At 38.5% G+C, this 18,112-nt stretch overlaps 2 protein-coding genes and 1 long non-coding RNA gene across 4 annotated transcripts; all 3 read right to left on the bottom strand.

Annotated features, from left to right (window-relative positions):
- Window positions 1-1,443: 1,443 nt before the first annotated feature.
- LOC135645869 (nicotinamide adenine dinucleotide transporter 1, chloroplastic-like) lies at window positions 1,444-9,746 on the bottom strand. Of its 2 annotated transcripts, none has more exons than XM_065164714.1 (9): window positions 9,395-9,746; window positions 9,185-9,280; window positions 7,719-7,828; window positions 4,259-4,307; window positions 4,040-4,149; window positions 2,803-2,897; window positions 2,619-2,707; window positions 2,440-2,534; window positions 1,444-2,285 (listed from the first exon to the last, which is right to left on the bottom strand). In XM_065164714.1, exons 1-9 carry the CDS (start codon window positions 9,462-9,464, stop codon window positions 2,049-2,051), a joined length of 951 nt encoding a protein of 316 aa, XP_065020786.1. In that variant the 5' UTR covers window positions 9,465-9,746; the 3' UTR covers window positions 1,444-2,048. The 2 variants fall into 2 exon arrangements, with proteins under 2 accessions (XP_065020786.1, XP_065020787.1); XM_065164715.1 differs by having other exon boundaries at window positions 7,719-7,825; window positions 9,395-9,745.
- Window positions 9,747-11,335: 1,589 nt separating this feature from the next.
- LOC135644249 (GDSL esterase/lipase At1g71250-like) lies at window positions 11,336-13,006 on the bottom strand. Its single transcript, XM_065161723.1, has 4 exons — window positions 12,673-13,006; window positions 12,419-12,546; window positions 12,104-12,340; window positions 11,336-12,026 (listed from the first exon to the last, which is right to left on the bottom strand). The coding sequence occupies exons 1-4, from the start codon at window positions 13,004-13,006 to the stop codon at window positions 11,451-11,453; spliced, it is 1,275 nt and encodes a 424-aa protein (XP_065017795.1). The 3' UTR covers window positions 11,336-11,450.
- Window positions 13,007-15,474: 2,468 nt separating this feature from the next.
- LOC135645870 (uncharacterized) lies at window positions 15,475-17,554 on the bottom strand. Its single transcript, XR_010498909.1, has 2 exons — window positions 17,110-17,554; window positions 15,475-16,758 (listed from the first exon to the last, which is right to left on the bottom strand). It is a non-coding gene; the product is annotated as an uncharacterized LOC135645870 (long non-coding RNA).
- Window positions 17,555-18,112: the final 558 nt, after the last annotated feature.

Below are 18,112 nucleotides of genomic sequence, written 5' to 3'. Positions count from 1 at the left end.
TATAATGCAGATTGTTTTTAGAAGGTACTGGCTCAGATGATAATTAATTATTTAAATATAAGTTTATCGTACTGTACGTTAATAGGTTGTTTGTATGATAAGAGCGCTGTTTGCAACTACTCTGGTGATAGCAATTTGGAGGATCAACAACAAATCTAACGAAGGTTTGCAGTCTAATGCCATCAAGAGGGTGCAAACTTAGTTGATACATGTTCACATTAATTAATTCACATGAAGGCACACAACCAGCGTATAGATGCCTCGAGAAGCATATTTGCATGCACTATTAAGGCTATTATGACATTCTTGGATCGGCAAGGAAATAGAGGAGCCTGAGACGCTCATCCTTTTGAACCTTCTTGGTTGTACACTCAAAAGAAGATTTTGGATTGATGTTGGATTGGGTCCAAACAGCGAAAAACTGTAATGATATTTTGCTCAGAAGGCAGAAAGACGTACATGTCACGGTGGCGGCGGACTGTTGTCAGGACGTAGCAATCAATGTACATCAGGGGGTTGGGTCTGTTGGACACGATTAATCATCGTTTTCAGTTTGATGACAAGATACATCTCCTTTGTAATCTATGATCCTATGCATATTGTAGCAACATGTACAACAATACATCGATCTATAATTTTGATATAGTTTATTCTTATTTAATTTTAATTTATATACAGAAAATAAAAGAAAAATATCCTAATGTGTGTGTATATATATATATATATATATGTATATATATATATATATATATATATATATATGTATATATATATATATATATATATGTATATATATATATATGTATATATATATATATATATGTATATATATATATATATATATGTATATATATATATATATATGTATATATATATATATATATGTATATATATATATATGTGTATATATATATGTATATGTATATATATATATATGTATATATGTATATATATATATATACATATATTATTTTCAACTAGTTTTTTCAAAATTTTAATTAAAATATCGAAATGTATTATACCGCAATACACCGATACATACTGAACCAGCAACATGTACAACAATACATCAATAGAGACACCTTTCAATAGAAGATGGTGCAACATAGTTCTTCCTCGATAGATTTGAAAAGATATATATTTTTATCGTCTGAAATTTCTATCGATCTATAATTTTGATATAGTTTATTCTTATTTAATTTTAATTTATATACAAAAAATAAAAGAAAAATATCCTAATGTATATATATATATATATATATATATATATATATATATATATATATATATTCAGCTAGTTTTTTCAATTTTTAATTAAAATATCGAAATATATTATATCGCAATACACCGATATATACTGAACCAGACACGACCAACAGACGTGTCAATACAAAATTTCTTTCCATTGGGAGAATTATCACCCAAGATGAAGAGATAATATGCTATGCGAAGCACCAATTTAACTATTTTTTATTTCAATTGAAAAATATGACCTTGATGTTACAAAAAATGTAAAAGCACCTGAAGAATGTAGCATCTTTTCCCCAAAGGTATATTTCTAAAACACATGATGATTAAAGAATTATAATCAGTTTTACAATAGTGATTGATCGGGATAGTAATTACCCCCCACAAAAAATTCTTCCCTAGCGACATTTGTGGAATGCAAAATCTTGCCTTGACACCCACTTAAAACGACAAATGAACAACAAGCAGAACTGATAAACTCACCTCATCTTTGTGGCCATTATCGTGCTATATGTTCCCAATTTGCACGATAACCAATTTGAGACCAAAAAACAAAAAGACATGGCACGCTCATTCACCGGGTGACTGCCAGAATTATTTCACCAGCACCATGTTCTTCTACAAGTTCAAAGGTGCCTACTTTGTTTACCAACAGTGAAATCACAATTTAAGCTTCTCATAGCTCACGAGCACAGTCACTGTCACAAGGCCTGGGCCTTCAGGCAAATGAACTGCAGCATGAAACAGATCATATTTGTTGGCTAGTCCATCATCAACTTTCTGTAGCCAGAGTATAATCCTTACAACGTATGTGGATGTGATTCAGGTGGGAATAGATTGATGAGGAATCTGTGAATCATCTCAAAGCTGGTAAATGTAATTACAGCTGCTGGAGTAGTTCGAAGGAGGTTTGTTGCACAACCATGGTAAAAACCAGGAATACCCTCTTTTCGAAATACTTTCTTAATGCAGTCAATGACACCTTTATACCGCATCTCAGCATGAAACCCTTGTTCTTGAAGCTTTGAGCGGACCACCTAGCATAAGCAAAAAGGAGTGAGCCCTAAAATTTTCATTTCAGAAATACAAATCCCAAAAATCACAATCACAAGAAGCTAAAACAAAACAAATTTATGGTTGCATGCCTTTGTATGGTGAACAATTCTGATATCCTTGGACAGAAGAAGTTACCTCATGAGGGTAGGTTAATGTCGATGCAACAATCTTTGAAATAGATGAAGCAACAGCTACATCACGTGCAGTAAGCGAATCTACTGTAGTATTATCTAAGAAAAAAGAGCATATATTAAAGCAAGGAAGCAACAAAGGATTAACACAATTTCGACTAAGATACAGTTCCTAACCAATACCTTGTTCAGCCAGGTAACTTTTTATCTTCTCATATGTTGGGAATTGGATGGCAACATGGCTTATCCCTGCCAAAGCAGGCACTAGACCACTATACAACACATTATATCAGGACATTCAATTAATAAGATATTCAAGTTGAATTTAGAATATATGTCTTTTCATATTTCTTCAAGAATGACTCACCTGTATAGCCCCCGAATACCTTCTTCATGGGCTATTCTCCTCAAAGAATTAAGTGTACCCTGATAAGGAACCGTGCCAACTCTCAATTCTTGAGCCTGCATATATGATGCATTCAATGGTTAGCAGTATGACGACTCAATAATTCTGACTAGTAATTGATCTCCATGTCTTGCGCAAAAGAACCAATGAACCAGATATCCGAGGATCATGAAATCAAAACTATAATCATAAAAGTCAAAATGATAAGTATTTGCTGCAGTTTATGTCCTTCCTGTTTTTTATCAACTAACACAGTAATCCTTGAGCTTGCAAAACATGATTGTGTGTTGTCCATTTTTGCTTTAGCCCTTAAAAGATCAAGTGCATTGGGCAAATGATGAACCTAGATTATTTGCTCACAGGGGAAGATGGTACCAACTTTTTAGAATAACAGTTCTACTAGTCCCTTTTCGGGCACCAGATCAGAGTTCAACTCCCCGTGGAAGGAAACCAGATCAAAGTTCAATTCTACTAGTCCCTCTTTAGAATGACAATTCTACTTTTTTAGAATGGAGCTGTCCACACAGAAAGGAAATGTAGTTCAATTCCCCGTGCATGACAGGACTCCACAGAACTAAATCACCTTTAACCCACTGCGTAACCGAAAAACAAAGAAAAGAAAACACAGCTGAAGAGAGCCAATGTCCATTCTGAAAACCATAATAGAAACTCAACCCAAAGAGTGTTACTCTTTGCCCAAACAATTATATAGTGAAATGAGGACAACTCTATTTGCTAGCCACATCAACAAACAAATCATCAAAGTTGATATACAAAACTGAAAAATGAAAAAATAAGGTTACACAACAATCTAATATTCAAAAAGCAGTACAAATCAAAGAACATGGCGGCAGCATGCTCATGATACAATTCATCAAATAGCCCAATTTATGTATTCAATTAAAGCGTCCAATTGAGGCATCCTATTATACAGAAATCATCCTACCATTCTGCACATACCTACATTCTTTCAAAGCAAAGAGAGAAGAATCACTAAACTATCACATTTCAGGTTCTTATAGTTAAATCAGTGATGCACAATGAATCTTGCGTTGAACTATGATGCAGATAATAATAAAATCCATCAGGTATGATTCACATTTTGTTTTACCATATAAAATCATACTTGTCAACCGACAAGGTGTTCAGTATAATGTATTCTCCTATTAAAATACATTACCAAATATATTTGACATACTTGGAATCTAGTCTTGACAACCCAGAGTGGATTAGTCGCAATTGTAGTAGCAGCTCCAGCACCAGATGCAGCAAACATATTGGCACCTATAGATAGTTGGTGGTTTCCATCTAACGAAGTAACAAATTAAACAAAGCATTAAAGACAATTTGAAATCAAACATTAACCTTGTACATGGAAGGACATAAATTACGGAGAACACGCCATAAATCTACTAACCATTTGAAGAAAGAAAACTTTTCAATTGTTCATAGACTGTGAAGTAAACCTGGATGGAAGTGTAGAAAAAAAATTACTATGACAAATTTATAACTTTAGATAAAAATAACATTTCAACCATAGAAAGGAATGGACATGCAACCATTATCATGTGGACCATGAAAGATGGTAGAAAGAGATAGTGTTGAAAATATTTAATTTCATTTCTTCTCTAAGCCTTTGTAATTTAATATCTAATAGAATCTGATCTTAGCCTGTACCCCCAGTTTAGTCTAACATCGGAAGTGAGAAGTGTTAAGTTACAGGTTAAATATGTTTAAGCATCTTGGGTCACATGGTTCTAGGCCTATCAAGTTAATTGGTCAATTATTCCATTGAGTCGAGCTCTGATAAATATCAAAGTCGACCTAGCATCAAGCATGATAAGATTTCTGAATAAAATTTTTTACTTGTGAATAAGATAGAGACGCATCATGACCTAGAGTCAGGATGGCCTCACAAGCACCATGCTCGGATTTAATTCTAGACCCTGTTGTGTTATGTTAGTACTTGATGAGGACATCGAGCCTTTAAATAGGAAAGACTATAGTACTCCCAGTTTTGTACCATCTCAGAAGTGGGAGAAGACTTATAAACTGATTTATCAGAACCAAATGGGTATACTATACGCAGACCATGGTGAAACCCAAACAATAATTTTTCAAGTCTGAATTATTTTTCTTGATCACTTACATGTTGTTGATGACATTTCCTCATGCAAAGCTTCGGCTTGACATCAAATGCTGAGATATCCAGACTATATTTATAAGAATAGGAATTCCACAAATTCTAAGATCCAAAATATTTCAGACAGAGAGTAACTTCAGATCCAAATTCCAATTTTGTTGGTCAGCAACGTTCATGTTCACACTAAACAACCATTTATAGAAGTTTATACTTTATAACCCGCCATCATACTACAATTGTTGAGTAATAATGACAGAATTCATCTTGAAGGGTGCTGGAAATTGACACGAAACCTACATAGGCGGGAAAAAAGGGTGTCCCAAGTACACATCAATATCTTAGAATGTTACAAAGTTACAAACAAAACTTTAAATCATGGTTCTCCATGCCAACCTATACTGGGTGGTACATACCAGTCCGATAGGGGACCGACATGCAAACCACCTTAAATCAGGTGGTCCATAACAGGGGACCCTGTATTACTCGATACGTGGTCTGTACCAATCAATACGATCACAATCTGACCGTTACTGACCTGTACCGATTAGTAACGTCGGATTTCGATTGATACCGATCAATGGCTAGGATTTGTTGAATTCAAACGATCCATTTGACCGTTTGAACCAAATCTAAGGGCTTTTAAACCCTTTCTACCTCCTCATTCTACCCTTTTCACTCTCTCTAACTCATATACTCTCTCAATCACTTTCTCACTCAGATATTTCTCCTTTCTCATTTGCACTCTCTTGAACTCCACAAAGCTACAATTTGTACTTTCGTAGATGACAACATCAAGTGATTGTGAACGTAACTGGTCAACATTCGCATTGATTCACACGAAGATCCACAACAGACCATCGTAAAAATGATTGGAGAAACTTATATATGTCTACTACAGCATGCGACTAAGGTTGCGATGTGTCAAACTGGACAAGGAGCCAGAGGAACCAAAGATTGATCCCATTGACCAACAATACTACAACAAAGATTCGTAACTATTGTTAGAGTGGGTCAAAACAATGGAGAATCAAGAAGATCCTCTACTTAATGAGGAGGAAGATTGCACTCAATCATAATGTGATGGAAGGAGTTGGACAATATGAAGTCAGACTACTCGAGGAACTAGAGACACTCAATCATCACAGTCATCTGCCCAGTGTGCAAAGGAAAAGGTAAAGGGGAAGGTGGTAGCATCAGCCGCACCATTAGAAAGAATCGAGTCGAGAGACGAGACATCTTCTCAATTGCATTCAGCAACCTGCTCAGTCTTGAGACATGGCAACGACGTGGACAATAGTGCATCGATCGATGATGGCGACGGTGTCGAGGAGTCGAGGAGTAGTATTTTATTCATCCCACCCAAGATTCAGATCATGCAGTTCGATGAGATACCGATCTAGTTTATACACGAAAGGGGAAGAGGAAGGCAGTGGATGATTTCGAGCAAATGCGACAAAGCTTACACGACGTAGACACAGAGCGAAGCTCGTCGTATTCCCAATCATCATGTTATGGACAATCTTTGACCAACAACAGTACGGCTATAGTTGGTCATTCTTCTCCGAGCAGTAGTACGGTAATCAATCTTAAAATACATAGCAACAGATCGGTGACGAAACTAAACGTTTTGATATTCCCCAATCTCTGCACCAATACATGCCACAATTATACTTGCCTTAGGAGTTGCCTTGGAAACTTGTGGTTCACAATGATCAAACTTGTGGTTCGCCTCGGAACCTTGCTTTAAATAGCTCTTGTTGTTGCATAATGGGCTTCCAATCTACACTAGTCCAACCTTTCAATTCATATTACTACAAGAAAAAAGAGTTGACATATTTTTATGCAATTTTATTCCAATCTACACTAGCCCAATATTGAGGGGTTGATTTTTTTAAAAAATTCTTGCATTATAAGATACGAATAATTTAGCTCCTCTAACGAAACAAATTGGCCAATCTAGATTAGGTCAATAATTAATCCCAACATGGACTATGTCAGATCAGCATTTCATGACTGATTCTCTTTCTGCTTGATGAGAAGGAACTCTGATGGTTGAGTTTTCAACAGTATAATAGTATTTACTTGTGCATAGCCATTAGTTGATAATGAAGAATGGAGAGGGAGACACATGTTAGCTGCACTAATTAATAGCTATCGGTGAAAAAGGGACAGGAATAATAAGAGTTATTTTTAATTTATTGATATTTTAATTGTAGTACTCTAATTTTTGTTTACATTGGCAAAGCCACAATTCCTAATTTGAATTCACCAAACAAGTCAACCAAGATCCTTATCTATACCCCAATCACAATTTTTTTACAAATAATAATATCCCAAATTTTAATATTTTAATTCAGCATATGGACCTAATTGTCATTTCCACAAAAAAACGTTAACCAACTGCATATAATACATGCATGAAATATTTTTGCAGTCAATTTCCAAAAGTGACTGACTTATTATTTTCATGAAAGAGACTACCTCACATAGCTTCTAACAATATATGAAAAAGTGATACATTTTTCATGTGCAGCTTCACAACACACAGATAATACCTTTATCAAAGTGTGAAATATGACAGCAAAATTATTGCTCATAAATAATAGAGTAACACTAGGCAATTTTTTAATACTTTCATGCATTTTTAGGTACTTGAAGTCCACAATTTTTATAAGATAAAATAGCTTATTGCAAAACACATTTCATCTTGGTGAAAAGACAGGTAGAAACTTACTGCCCAGTTAGGGAGTAATGCCAAAACAGTTGGTGACAAACCACGATACATGCCACGCACACCTTCCTTTTTTAATATTTGTTCAAGGCTTCCAATTATGACACTACCTGCTAATAGTATCAATACAAGAATTATTTTTGAAAACTAATGGATAAATACAAGAATTATTTTTAAAAACTAATGGAAGAATATACTATTTCTGCCTCTTGGATATATCAACTAAAAATATTGATCACAATCAATTAAAAACTGTAGAAAGTTATGTGTTTCTAAATCCTAATATCCTGGTACATTCATGCTTGAGACATTGTATAGTGATTAAATCACACACAGCTCCAGAGGTTTAAAAATTCTATTCCAAATCCCACGATCAAGGAACACAACCTGACAAGATTATCCACAAAGAGTAAGATAACTTCCATTATCACCATGTGATGCAAACTAAATACATGATATTATCAGCAGATTGGTTGATGTGGCGCTATTATGTATGCTCCGACATCACTTAGATAGCTCAAATAGTCATAATAAAAAAAAAAACGCATGCAGCAAAGCTAAGTTACATGCTGCTCCAATAAACAATGGACATTTGACCTCATTGAGGAGGTTTTGTTAAATGTTCTATTTGCATCAAGCAAAAACATTCAGTAAGAAAATTAGTTTCTCCCAATAAGAACATGATGTGACATGATTAGAAATTCCATGTTATGCCAAGTAGGGTTCTCTGAAGACATTTATGCTGCTGACAAAGTTAGATACAAAAATCATCCAAGTTTCACAACCAGAGGGAAACATCACAGTTGCATTATATGTCGCTTGAGCTCAAACTTAAGCTATCGATAGACTATAGTATTCCAAATTATGCATTGAAGTTAAATATTACAAACCTCAACTATGACAAACAATACAGGAAGTATGTAGATTTGTCCCAGAAAAGCATTAAATGTGTTACACAGTTTTGAGAGAAACATAACGATGGATAAGTGGACAAGCAATCATGCAATAATAGTTCTCTATTCTCATCTGATAATCTTATCCTTTCATCACTTATGAATTGGATTTCTTCACCTAAGAACTTTCAAAACCCACTTCCCCCTATATATTCACTATATGTAGTAACGTATTATTAAGTCTTTCCATGCATTCCATATCTCTATATATCAACAACACGTCTCTTCATTTTTAGCCAGACCTTTCCATTCTACACCATTCCTCTCTCTTTTGTTTTCTTTTCTGACCGTACACATCCTTTTACTTACATGGCTCTGTCAAGCTTTTTTCTTGATTCTATTCATCTTTCTATCATTCTGACGGTACCAGCCATGCTCCTCCGCACTTTTACTTTAGGAACTTTTGATGCCAAGATTGTGGAACACTTGCAAATTTACACGGCACAAACGCATAGGCATTTAGAAGCTATCTGCATGTCGGAAATCTTTAATGGTCCATCAAGGAAAAATCCATACCTTTCACACCATTGCTACAAATTTTGGGCAATCCATGGACCTGGAATCTGGTCTTGATCACATCCAGTGGGCAAACGAAAGTAGCCGCAATTGCACCTATCCAATAGAAGATCCAAATTCCACCCGTTTAATCCAACAACGCCCAGATTTTACCGTATCAAATATCCAAGAACACGATAGGAAGGAAAAGAATCAAAGATCTGAGACTACCAGCGGAAGCACCGGCAGCGGCGTGACAGAGGAGGCCTCTGGTGGTCGGGCTATGGGACTCGGCCGTCATCGCGGGAATTCAAGCGGACGACAGGTCGAGAGAGGCGGGGGTTCAGATCAAGAACTAGGGTTTCCTCTCTCGAGAGGGGCGTGGTGGATATCCAGAGTCGCATGGGCGCGACGGAAGCTCCTGGGAGGCTGCAATCGAGTCGACAGAGATCCTTGCGACAGAGGAGCCTCGAAAACGAACTAGGGTTTCGACTGGCTCACAGGCGCAACGGACGACGCCATTGACGGAAGCCTTTCTCCACCTGCTGTTCTCGCATCTGCCACCTCCGGACCGCTGTTTCCGAACGAGTTGTTGATATAGTGCTAGAAATAGACGGGATCAAGTAATAATGAATCTGAGAGCGATCTCGACCGTCGAACTGCATCGCGACGGCCGCTGCGCGTCCAGTCGGCATATTTCAACGGACAAGATGCGTCGCCAGGTCCTATGTCGGATCCACTGCAATCACCCGAACAGGTGAGTCCAAAATTTGCACCATCGCAGTTGCCATGATTGCGTGTGCCGAGTATTGCATCACGACGACTATCCGCCCGACCATTCTACGCCACGTAATCCTTTTGATTAGGATCCCGCGACAATTGGCCAGAGGACTTAATATCTGTGGGTGGAAAACGAACCCAATGTTATGAAAGGAGGAGCTGATTTGGACGTGAACAAGGAAGGCGGGTCGCACACGGGAATGGCAAAGAACAACTATCACTATATCTTTCCTTTATCGTTATTTACACGCAAAAAACGTGTTAGGCGATCCCAATTCGAACCCATCGGCTTAGTCCTGTTGGATTTGATGAGCATTGATAGAGAAATAAAATATAATCAAATCATACCTAAAACATCGGTAAGATGATCTTTAACATATCGATTGGTATCGGAAAAAATATAAACAAATAAGATCGAAGCATAATTCATAATAAACAAATAATATTTTTATGATGATATATGTATGTTAAATAGATTTTATCTCGAGGTGATTTCTTGAATAAAGGAATGAAGAAATAATAATATTTTGTGGAAAGGGTCATTTCTTAGATAAAGGCAAAAATCTAAGAAACTCTTAAAATCACTAAAAAGAATTTAGAGGAGTGAACCCCATCTGACGCATGATTGATCTATTGTTCTTGTATTCTGCTTTCTTGGATCTCTGCCTATATTAACTCGATAAATATGCACTTGCGCATGTTTCTCTGCAGCCATCTAATCTTATCATACTCGACTCTGTGGGGGTGTTGTGTACGTTCACCATCGCCAACTCCCCATGCAGCGTGAGATTTGCAGTGCCTGTCTCCCACTTTACAGCTCAAATCTCTTCTTCCTATGTCCTCTCTCTCTCTCTCTCTCTCTCTCTCTCTCTCTCTCCACACGCAGTTCAATGACAGAGGTATTCACATTCCCACACTCCCCTTTCATCTCTATCCAGCTCAGTGATATAGAGAGACTCACAACCCTCCTCCCCCTTCCTTCCGTTGATGAAATGGCCAACGCAGACCGTGCCCACCAGAGCGAGCTCTGGTGCTCCGACACCCGGAACAGCAGCCCAAAAGCCACCGGCGCCGCAGCCGCGGACTTCGAGCGCCGCTACCGGAGCGTGTCCCAGGCCGGCCGTGCCGTGCCAGCGGTTTGGTGCTTCGGCGACCCGGACGCGGAGCGGCGGAGGCGGGTGGCGAGCTACAAGGCGTACTCGGTGGAGGGGAAGGTGAAGGCGTCGCTGCGCAAGGGCTACGGCTGGGTCAAGGCGAAGTGCTCCGGGATCGTGCGTGGCTGGTAGGGAGCGCCGCCGCCACCTGGGCACGGGGTATGGCACTCCGGTCATTTCATGGAGGTGCATTTTGGGGTTGGCACGTAAGGATTCGTAATGTACCGATTGTGCTTAATTTATGATCATATAGCAACGCATTGGATTTTCTTTTATTTTGACAATATTATATTATATATATAATATAATATAATATATTGGTGTCGGAGAAGATCGAAACTGTAAGTTTCAGCTTAGCTCCGAACAAGCTGTTCCACATTGATAGGAAAAGTGAGATGCAAGGTTCCTTGGTATGCATCTTTGGCTGCAATGGCGTTCAGTGCGTCGGTAGCATGATATGGATCCCAAAATATGTACTCTGATCGATTACGGCACTCCAAAGGCAACAATGGCAGGCACATCACTTGCCCCTTCGATCGACCTACACCACAACAAGCCTTGTTCGGGTACTTGAACCCTGCAATCACCCATGAATCATCACTGAGCCAGCAAGCAAAGCTCACAGGACGAAGAAGAAGAAACGAAGTGGATAAGTAGAGTAATAGAGGATCACCATAGAGTAAGTAATTGTCAATGATGTTGTGGATGAGGCTGTAGGTGTCCCAGAAGAGTAAAGAGGATCCCGGAAGTGTTGTGTTCAGCTGATGGACCAACAGTTTAACCTGGGAATTGAACTGCACCGCCAGTGTATTGCTCGATCTGATGCACTCTCCTCTGCTGTCATTGGAGCCGCCTATCTGGTTTGGAGTACAACCGAGTGGTGGAACTCCAGCGACGAGAATTTTTCTTGCACCCAAGTCATGTAGATCCTGAGGCGATCCACACATGAGCAATCCATTTGTTTGAGCTAGAAATGTTCATTGAAACAAGGAGGTGGGGAGATGACCTCAAGCTGCCTTCTGTACTCGTGTATGAGTAACTGGGTAAAGGCAACCGGGGTGTACGTCCTGGACTTCCGAGGTAGAGGATGCAAGTAGTTGTTGATGTAGTCATTAGCTCCCATGCCAACGAAGAAGAGAGATCTGGCTAGGAAATCTGCAGTCCCATTCCCCAGAAGCAGGTGCAGTTGTTGGAGTGTTATCTTCAAGTTTTGGATTTGTTCATCCAATGTGAAGACATCTCCCTGAGAAGACACAAGTAGTAGTCTGTCAAATGGAAGCTAAACACAGAGAGAAAGAGAGAGAGTGATGTTGGTTCTGACATATATTAATCCTGTGTCCCAAAGGATTCCAGAGGCAGCAGATCCATAGTTCACTCCTCTAAGAATGTTGGATCCAGTGGTGGTAGGACTGTTGAATGGAGGGATCAAAGGAAGCCCTAAAAGATTGCCTACATCCAAATTTAAAGGAAGAATCAACAAAAATAAATTACTGGCATTTGAGAAGACCAAACTTTATGCATAAAATTTAAAACAAAAAAACAAAAAAAATCAAGTTCTTATCCAGAGAGTAAAACCAAAAGTGAACCATAAACATCTCAATGAAACAGAGACATTCATGTTGAACTTTGAAGCTAGCTTAATCAATGCTGTAATAGCATGCTCATGTGGAATCTTACCTAAATGATCCACCACAGTGCCTCCATTGCAGTATCGTCCTGTGGTTCCGATCGCAAAATCGATACCGTTAGGATAGTAATTAGCCTTTGCCACGGTTAAAAGATCATTGTTATTTCCAGGATCTACCATTGAATCACCAAACACGAACATGGCAGGAACTTGAGCACCCTCAGTTTTTCTGGTGGCTAAGAGGATTGTAATAGCAGTCATAAGGAGCATGATGTTAGCCATGAGAAGCCATCAAGTATGTGATGAAGGTAGGTAGAAGGCAAAGAAAATACAGTCATGCTTTCATTGTGGATTTAAAACTGATCAATTAGTACCAATATATTGATATGGAAGGCTATTTAGATGTGATAAACCTACTACACTAATCACGTATTTGAGTCATCATAAAGATAGTTTCTTGGAGTGCTTATCTAACTTTTTCTTTTTTACTTTACTATCTCTGTAGTTATTACCATTTCACTAAATTCAACTTTGATAATGATTGAATGGAAGGAGTAAAGATTAAAAAGGTCTTCCAAATGTATTTTTCAATTGCCTTCCATAATTTTGAACTTTAGAGAGATATTAGTAAAATATATTTTGGTGAGTGGAACAAATTCTGAATGACAGTGGTTCTATTTCATCCTTTTGTACAGATAGAAAGATCTGTTTCCACCAACAAATCTTTTCTGAATTCCACATTAATCAACTATTTGGATGATGTGATCCCTTGAATCCATTCCGCAGATTTAAGCTACAAATAAAGAATGCAGATTACAATATTTCGATTGACAACAAAACACTATGTTTCAATGAGAACAACAAACATAAACAACATCAAGAATGTGGAAAGACAGGGGAAGAAGGCCATGCATATTAATCTTTTGGCACATATGAAAAGTTAAGAAATGCAGAATCTTTACATGCATATCTATATCTGATCCATGCATTTCCTCATACTGTACTTTTCTGAGAGAATATTATGTAGATATTTTCATGGATTCACCATCAAACTCCTCTTCAGATCCTCAAAAGCAAACTATTCTCTCAATTCATGATAGCAAAACAGAAGCTAAGACCACTGGCACCCATGAGAAGAACAAGTTGGCCCTTAGCAAATCTTGTTGCAGCATCTGATACCTTTGTTTTCTTTTCATGTCTGATCCTAAAGTTCATCAAACATCTGCCTTTAAACAATCATTAAAAGGACCTGCTAGCTTTGTTCTATGCTGAATCTGATCTAGTTGTGTTGGAAGCATAAACAGTTCAGATACCATGTCACACAAATCTAGCATAATCACATCAAGCAGTCAGGCATATGCTATTTTGGAAGATACTAACATTCTTCAACAACTTGTCATTATCTTTCACCACCACCACCTCCTAGTCTATTGCTTCACAGGTCTTTAATACAAGGAAGAAAACATTAATCTTCAGTACTGTCTTTTTCCTCTTGGAGATCAGATAAAAAAAAAATCGCCTTCCATTTTAATGATACAGCTAAATAAAATTAGCCAAGGGGAGTGTTCTGTGAGAAAGTACATTATCATCACTCACATTAACATTGCCTGCCTACCATGCAATTGCATGATGTAGAGCAGTTTGCCTGAAACATTGAAGACTTCTGATGCAAATGAGAGAGGAACACACTGAGAACTTCCACAAGGAAATACTCTTCTAGAGTCAAAATTTGTATCAAGAACAGAATTTTCAGGGTCAATTCAATTTGTCCAAGGTCGATTCTGATCTCCCCTGCTAGAGAAGAAGAAGTGTTTTTAGGGTTAGGCTTCAGGATGCATTAACACTATGTCTAGTGACAAGCCATGAAAATTGAAACTGATTACCATTAACAAGTATGGTGTTCTTGTCCTGCTCTCAGATTATTAGCATGACAGAATGCATAGTTTCAGATTTCACTGCCATGGATGGTGGCATTAAAAGCAAGTATATAGTCATATAGATTGAGGCACTCATAGATAGTGAGATGGAAACATATTTCACTGCTATAGCTTCAGAGACACAAACATTTAAGCAAACTTTTCTTCAATCCTTCACCAGGTGCAGAACGAGGGAAGGAAGCCCCTTTATATGGGAGAAATGAACTCTCCCCAAAAGGTAAGTAATAATTTAATTTTTATTTTTATTTTAATTTTAGACATATAGATAAAATTATAATATTTATATTTTATGGTTCACATATAAAAATAAAATTTAAATTTACTTTGTAAAAATTATATTATCCGTTAGAAAATATATTTATTAATAATATAATTGATTAATCAAATTTATAATTTATCCATATAATTAAAAAAAACGAGTGCGGCCCGCCAAGAACTAGTAAATGGATAGGCAAGCATGGCTGTGTTTAGATTTCTTTTTTCCTTTTATATTTAGATACTGTGTCAACAAATGCATGAACCCGTAAACCATCTGAAGGATCGTCAATCTACTTCCTGACTTTGATTTATGTGATAATTTTTGTTTTTTTCGTGATTTATTCGGAGGCCTGATGATATAGAATTGCCAGCTGAGAGGTACCAAGCACAGGAAATCTAGAGGCCAATTCTTTTGTCGATTGTTTCTACTGTGTTTCTATCATTAGAGCATACTAACTTCTGGCCTTAAAGTAGGGAAGGCTTTTAATCATTGGCATCGAAGAAATCAAATTCATGGTTTCTTTAGAGGATAAGGAGGGCAATGATCCAAAAGAATGGAAAATTTTATTGTGTCGAATTCTATTACTAATTTGCTCGAGGAACAGTGAAGTATACGTATCAATTCATACCAAGTCATGTAACCAAGCAATGAGATAATTATAGAACAGATATCGAGCTGTTCTATGTCAAGTACATTGGAAACAGCCTTCTCCTCTGCTATAAATAGTTTATTGCAGGATATCTCTACCCTTCTTTCCTTCATTCGGTTGCTCTATTGGAGATTTGATCTTTCTCCTCTTTCCAGCTAAGTATTTCTTGTTCCTTTCCTAATATTGGAGGAAGTTTGGTTCATTTCTCTGTATTTTGTCGCCTTATTCTGACCTTTTCCTGGCTAATATAAGGTGGAATCCTTGTTTGAGCAGCAATCCTGCTTCAAAATCTGATCTTTTGCTGGTAGTTTTGGCTTCTCGGTTGTTTTCTTCAACCCTCGAATCCCAAAATCGGATCTTGGGATCCGCCTCCGTAGGTGAATCGCTTGTTTGGAGCATGTAAGATCGCGTAGTCTTTAGCTTTGAGATCGCTTCTTCTTGCTCTCTCCGATCGAGGAATTCATTCATTGGATTTTGGCTTCTGATCTTTTAGAAAGATTTTGTTCGTAAACTCAATGTTCACCGATAAAACCATCTTTTAGAGTATGAATCTCGCTACTCGCCCGCATCTGCTTCCTCCACTCCTCCTCGGCGCATTCCTCTACTGGTTCTACGTCTTCTCATAACCTAAATCTCGTTTCCTGAGCCAGTCCTTTCGAGGAAGGACTCTCTCGTTCCAATTTATGATCGACTAGCGTGGAATGCATTCCCCCTGCAGTAAGAGTATGCCTTCCTTTGCAATCTACCGACCTTCGGCATCTGAAGTTGACGCACAGCCTGCCATTGACGAAAGGAAGCGAAAGAGGATGATCTCCAACCGGGAGTCGGCGCGGAGGTCCCGGATGAGGAAGCAACAACAATTGGATGATCTGACGAACCAAGCAGCGCAGCTCAAGACCCAAAATGGCCAGATCGAGATGCAGATCACTCTGCAAAGGCGGCAATACACGACGGTGGAGGTTGAGAACGCCATCCTGCGAGCTCAACTGCATGAATTGACGCAGAGGCTGCAGTCGCTGACCCCAGTGCTTGGAATCACAGAGGAGATTGGTGGGATGGCAATGGGAAGACCGGAGATTCCTGCTCATCTCCTCCGGCCATGGCAGCTTCCCTACTCCGAGCGAGTGATCGTGGCGACTGACAACATGCTCCCGTTCTAACTCATCAGCCTTTCCATCGCTTGCCGTTTCTGCTCGTCGAACCAAATCTAGATTAATCCTTTTGACCGTACCATAACACTGCCTTCCTATATGATTGTATCAGATGTTTAGATGACATTTTTGGTGCTAATATTATGGAATTATTGCTCATCTTTTAGCCAGCATGAATCCTGGTTGATCTCTGTTGCTGCTTACTGATACTGTGTGTCGTGTGTTACATCTTTTTGGACATCAATGTCTGAGTTGAATCTAAATCCTCACCCAAAAATCGATCCGATCCAATGTTCTATAAATATCTTTATTTACTGAATACAAGTAGCAATTTTCTTAGACTACAGCATAAGATGATGAAGAATTCTGAATTAGAGAACAGTAGTCACCTCTTTCCGACACTATGGATGATTGCTGCTTCGTCTGGAAGTCTTCTTAGGCCTCGAAGGTGCGGCACTCCTCGGCCTCTGGGCTGTCGTCCTTGCAGTCGTTCGAGGGGATCATCGGCCATGAGATTGTCCCGGGGGTGGCTGACCGCGGCGGTCAACTCCTCAACCTCATCCCACGCTGCGGCGCACTCTCCGCTCGCAGCGTCCTCCACGCACGTCTCCTCCGCGTTCCTGATGCTTCCCGCCACCTTCTCCGATATGGTGGGCGGGCGCTTGCGACGAGCACGACCTGGCGGGAGCTCACTCGGCGGCGGTCGGTCTTCACAGAGACAAACCCTAGAGGTGGAGATGCCCACACCAGCCAGCGTCGTTGTCATGGCTTGTCCTCGTGAAGTGCAATGGCAGGGATTGGATTTGATGGAGCTTCGATGAGGATAGATCTTCCTTATCCTCCTGTGACGAATGGGATGGTAACACATGGATAAGACTCTCCTAAATATCTGTGTCGTTCTGTACGTCGAAGATTCAAACACTCCCTTAGTGGTCGAGGGAGGCTCGAACGTTCACTCTACAGATGATCCATGCAAAGATGGAGGACAAATGAAATTTTTGATACAATGAAAAGAGATAATTTTAATATAACCTCTTGTAATAAATTAATAAAAGAGTATTTTATGATTCTAAAATATTCCTCTGGATTATTATTATTATTTCCATTGGTGTCAATGATGCCTAATTATTGCTTAGATTTTACATTTGTTATTTTATATCTATGAAGAAAATTAAAAATTTCATTAATTTTTATCTCCGTTTGTGCACAATCCTATTTATAGAAGACGGATTTTATTTTTTCATCATTTGATATAATAATTTTTGATATTTTATTTTGAATAAAAGAAAAAATTTGACCTTTAAGTGGATGCCACGTGTCAACGTTGTTAAAAGGACAGGGAGATATTTTTAGGAGCGAAAACGAATCAGAATAATTCAGAAAATAAAGCAC

Source organism: Musa acuminata, chromosome BXJ3-8, assembly GCF_036884655.1.
Source record: "Musa acuminata AAA Group cultivar baxijiao chromosome BXJ3-8, Cavendish_Baxijiao_AAA, whole genome shotgun sequence".
In the NCBI taxonomy this organism is placed as follows: domain Eukaryota; kingdom Viridiplantae; phylum Streptophyta; class Magnoliopsida; order Zingiberales; family Musaceae; genus Musa; species Musa acuminata.
The sequence above is the reverse complement of the archived record's forward strand: the minus strand, read 5'-3'. Positions and strand labels throughout refer to the sequence as shown.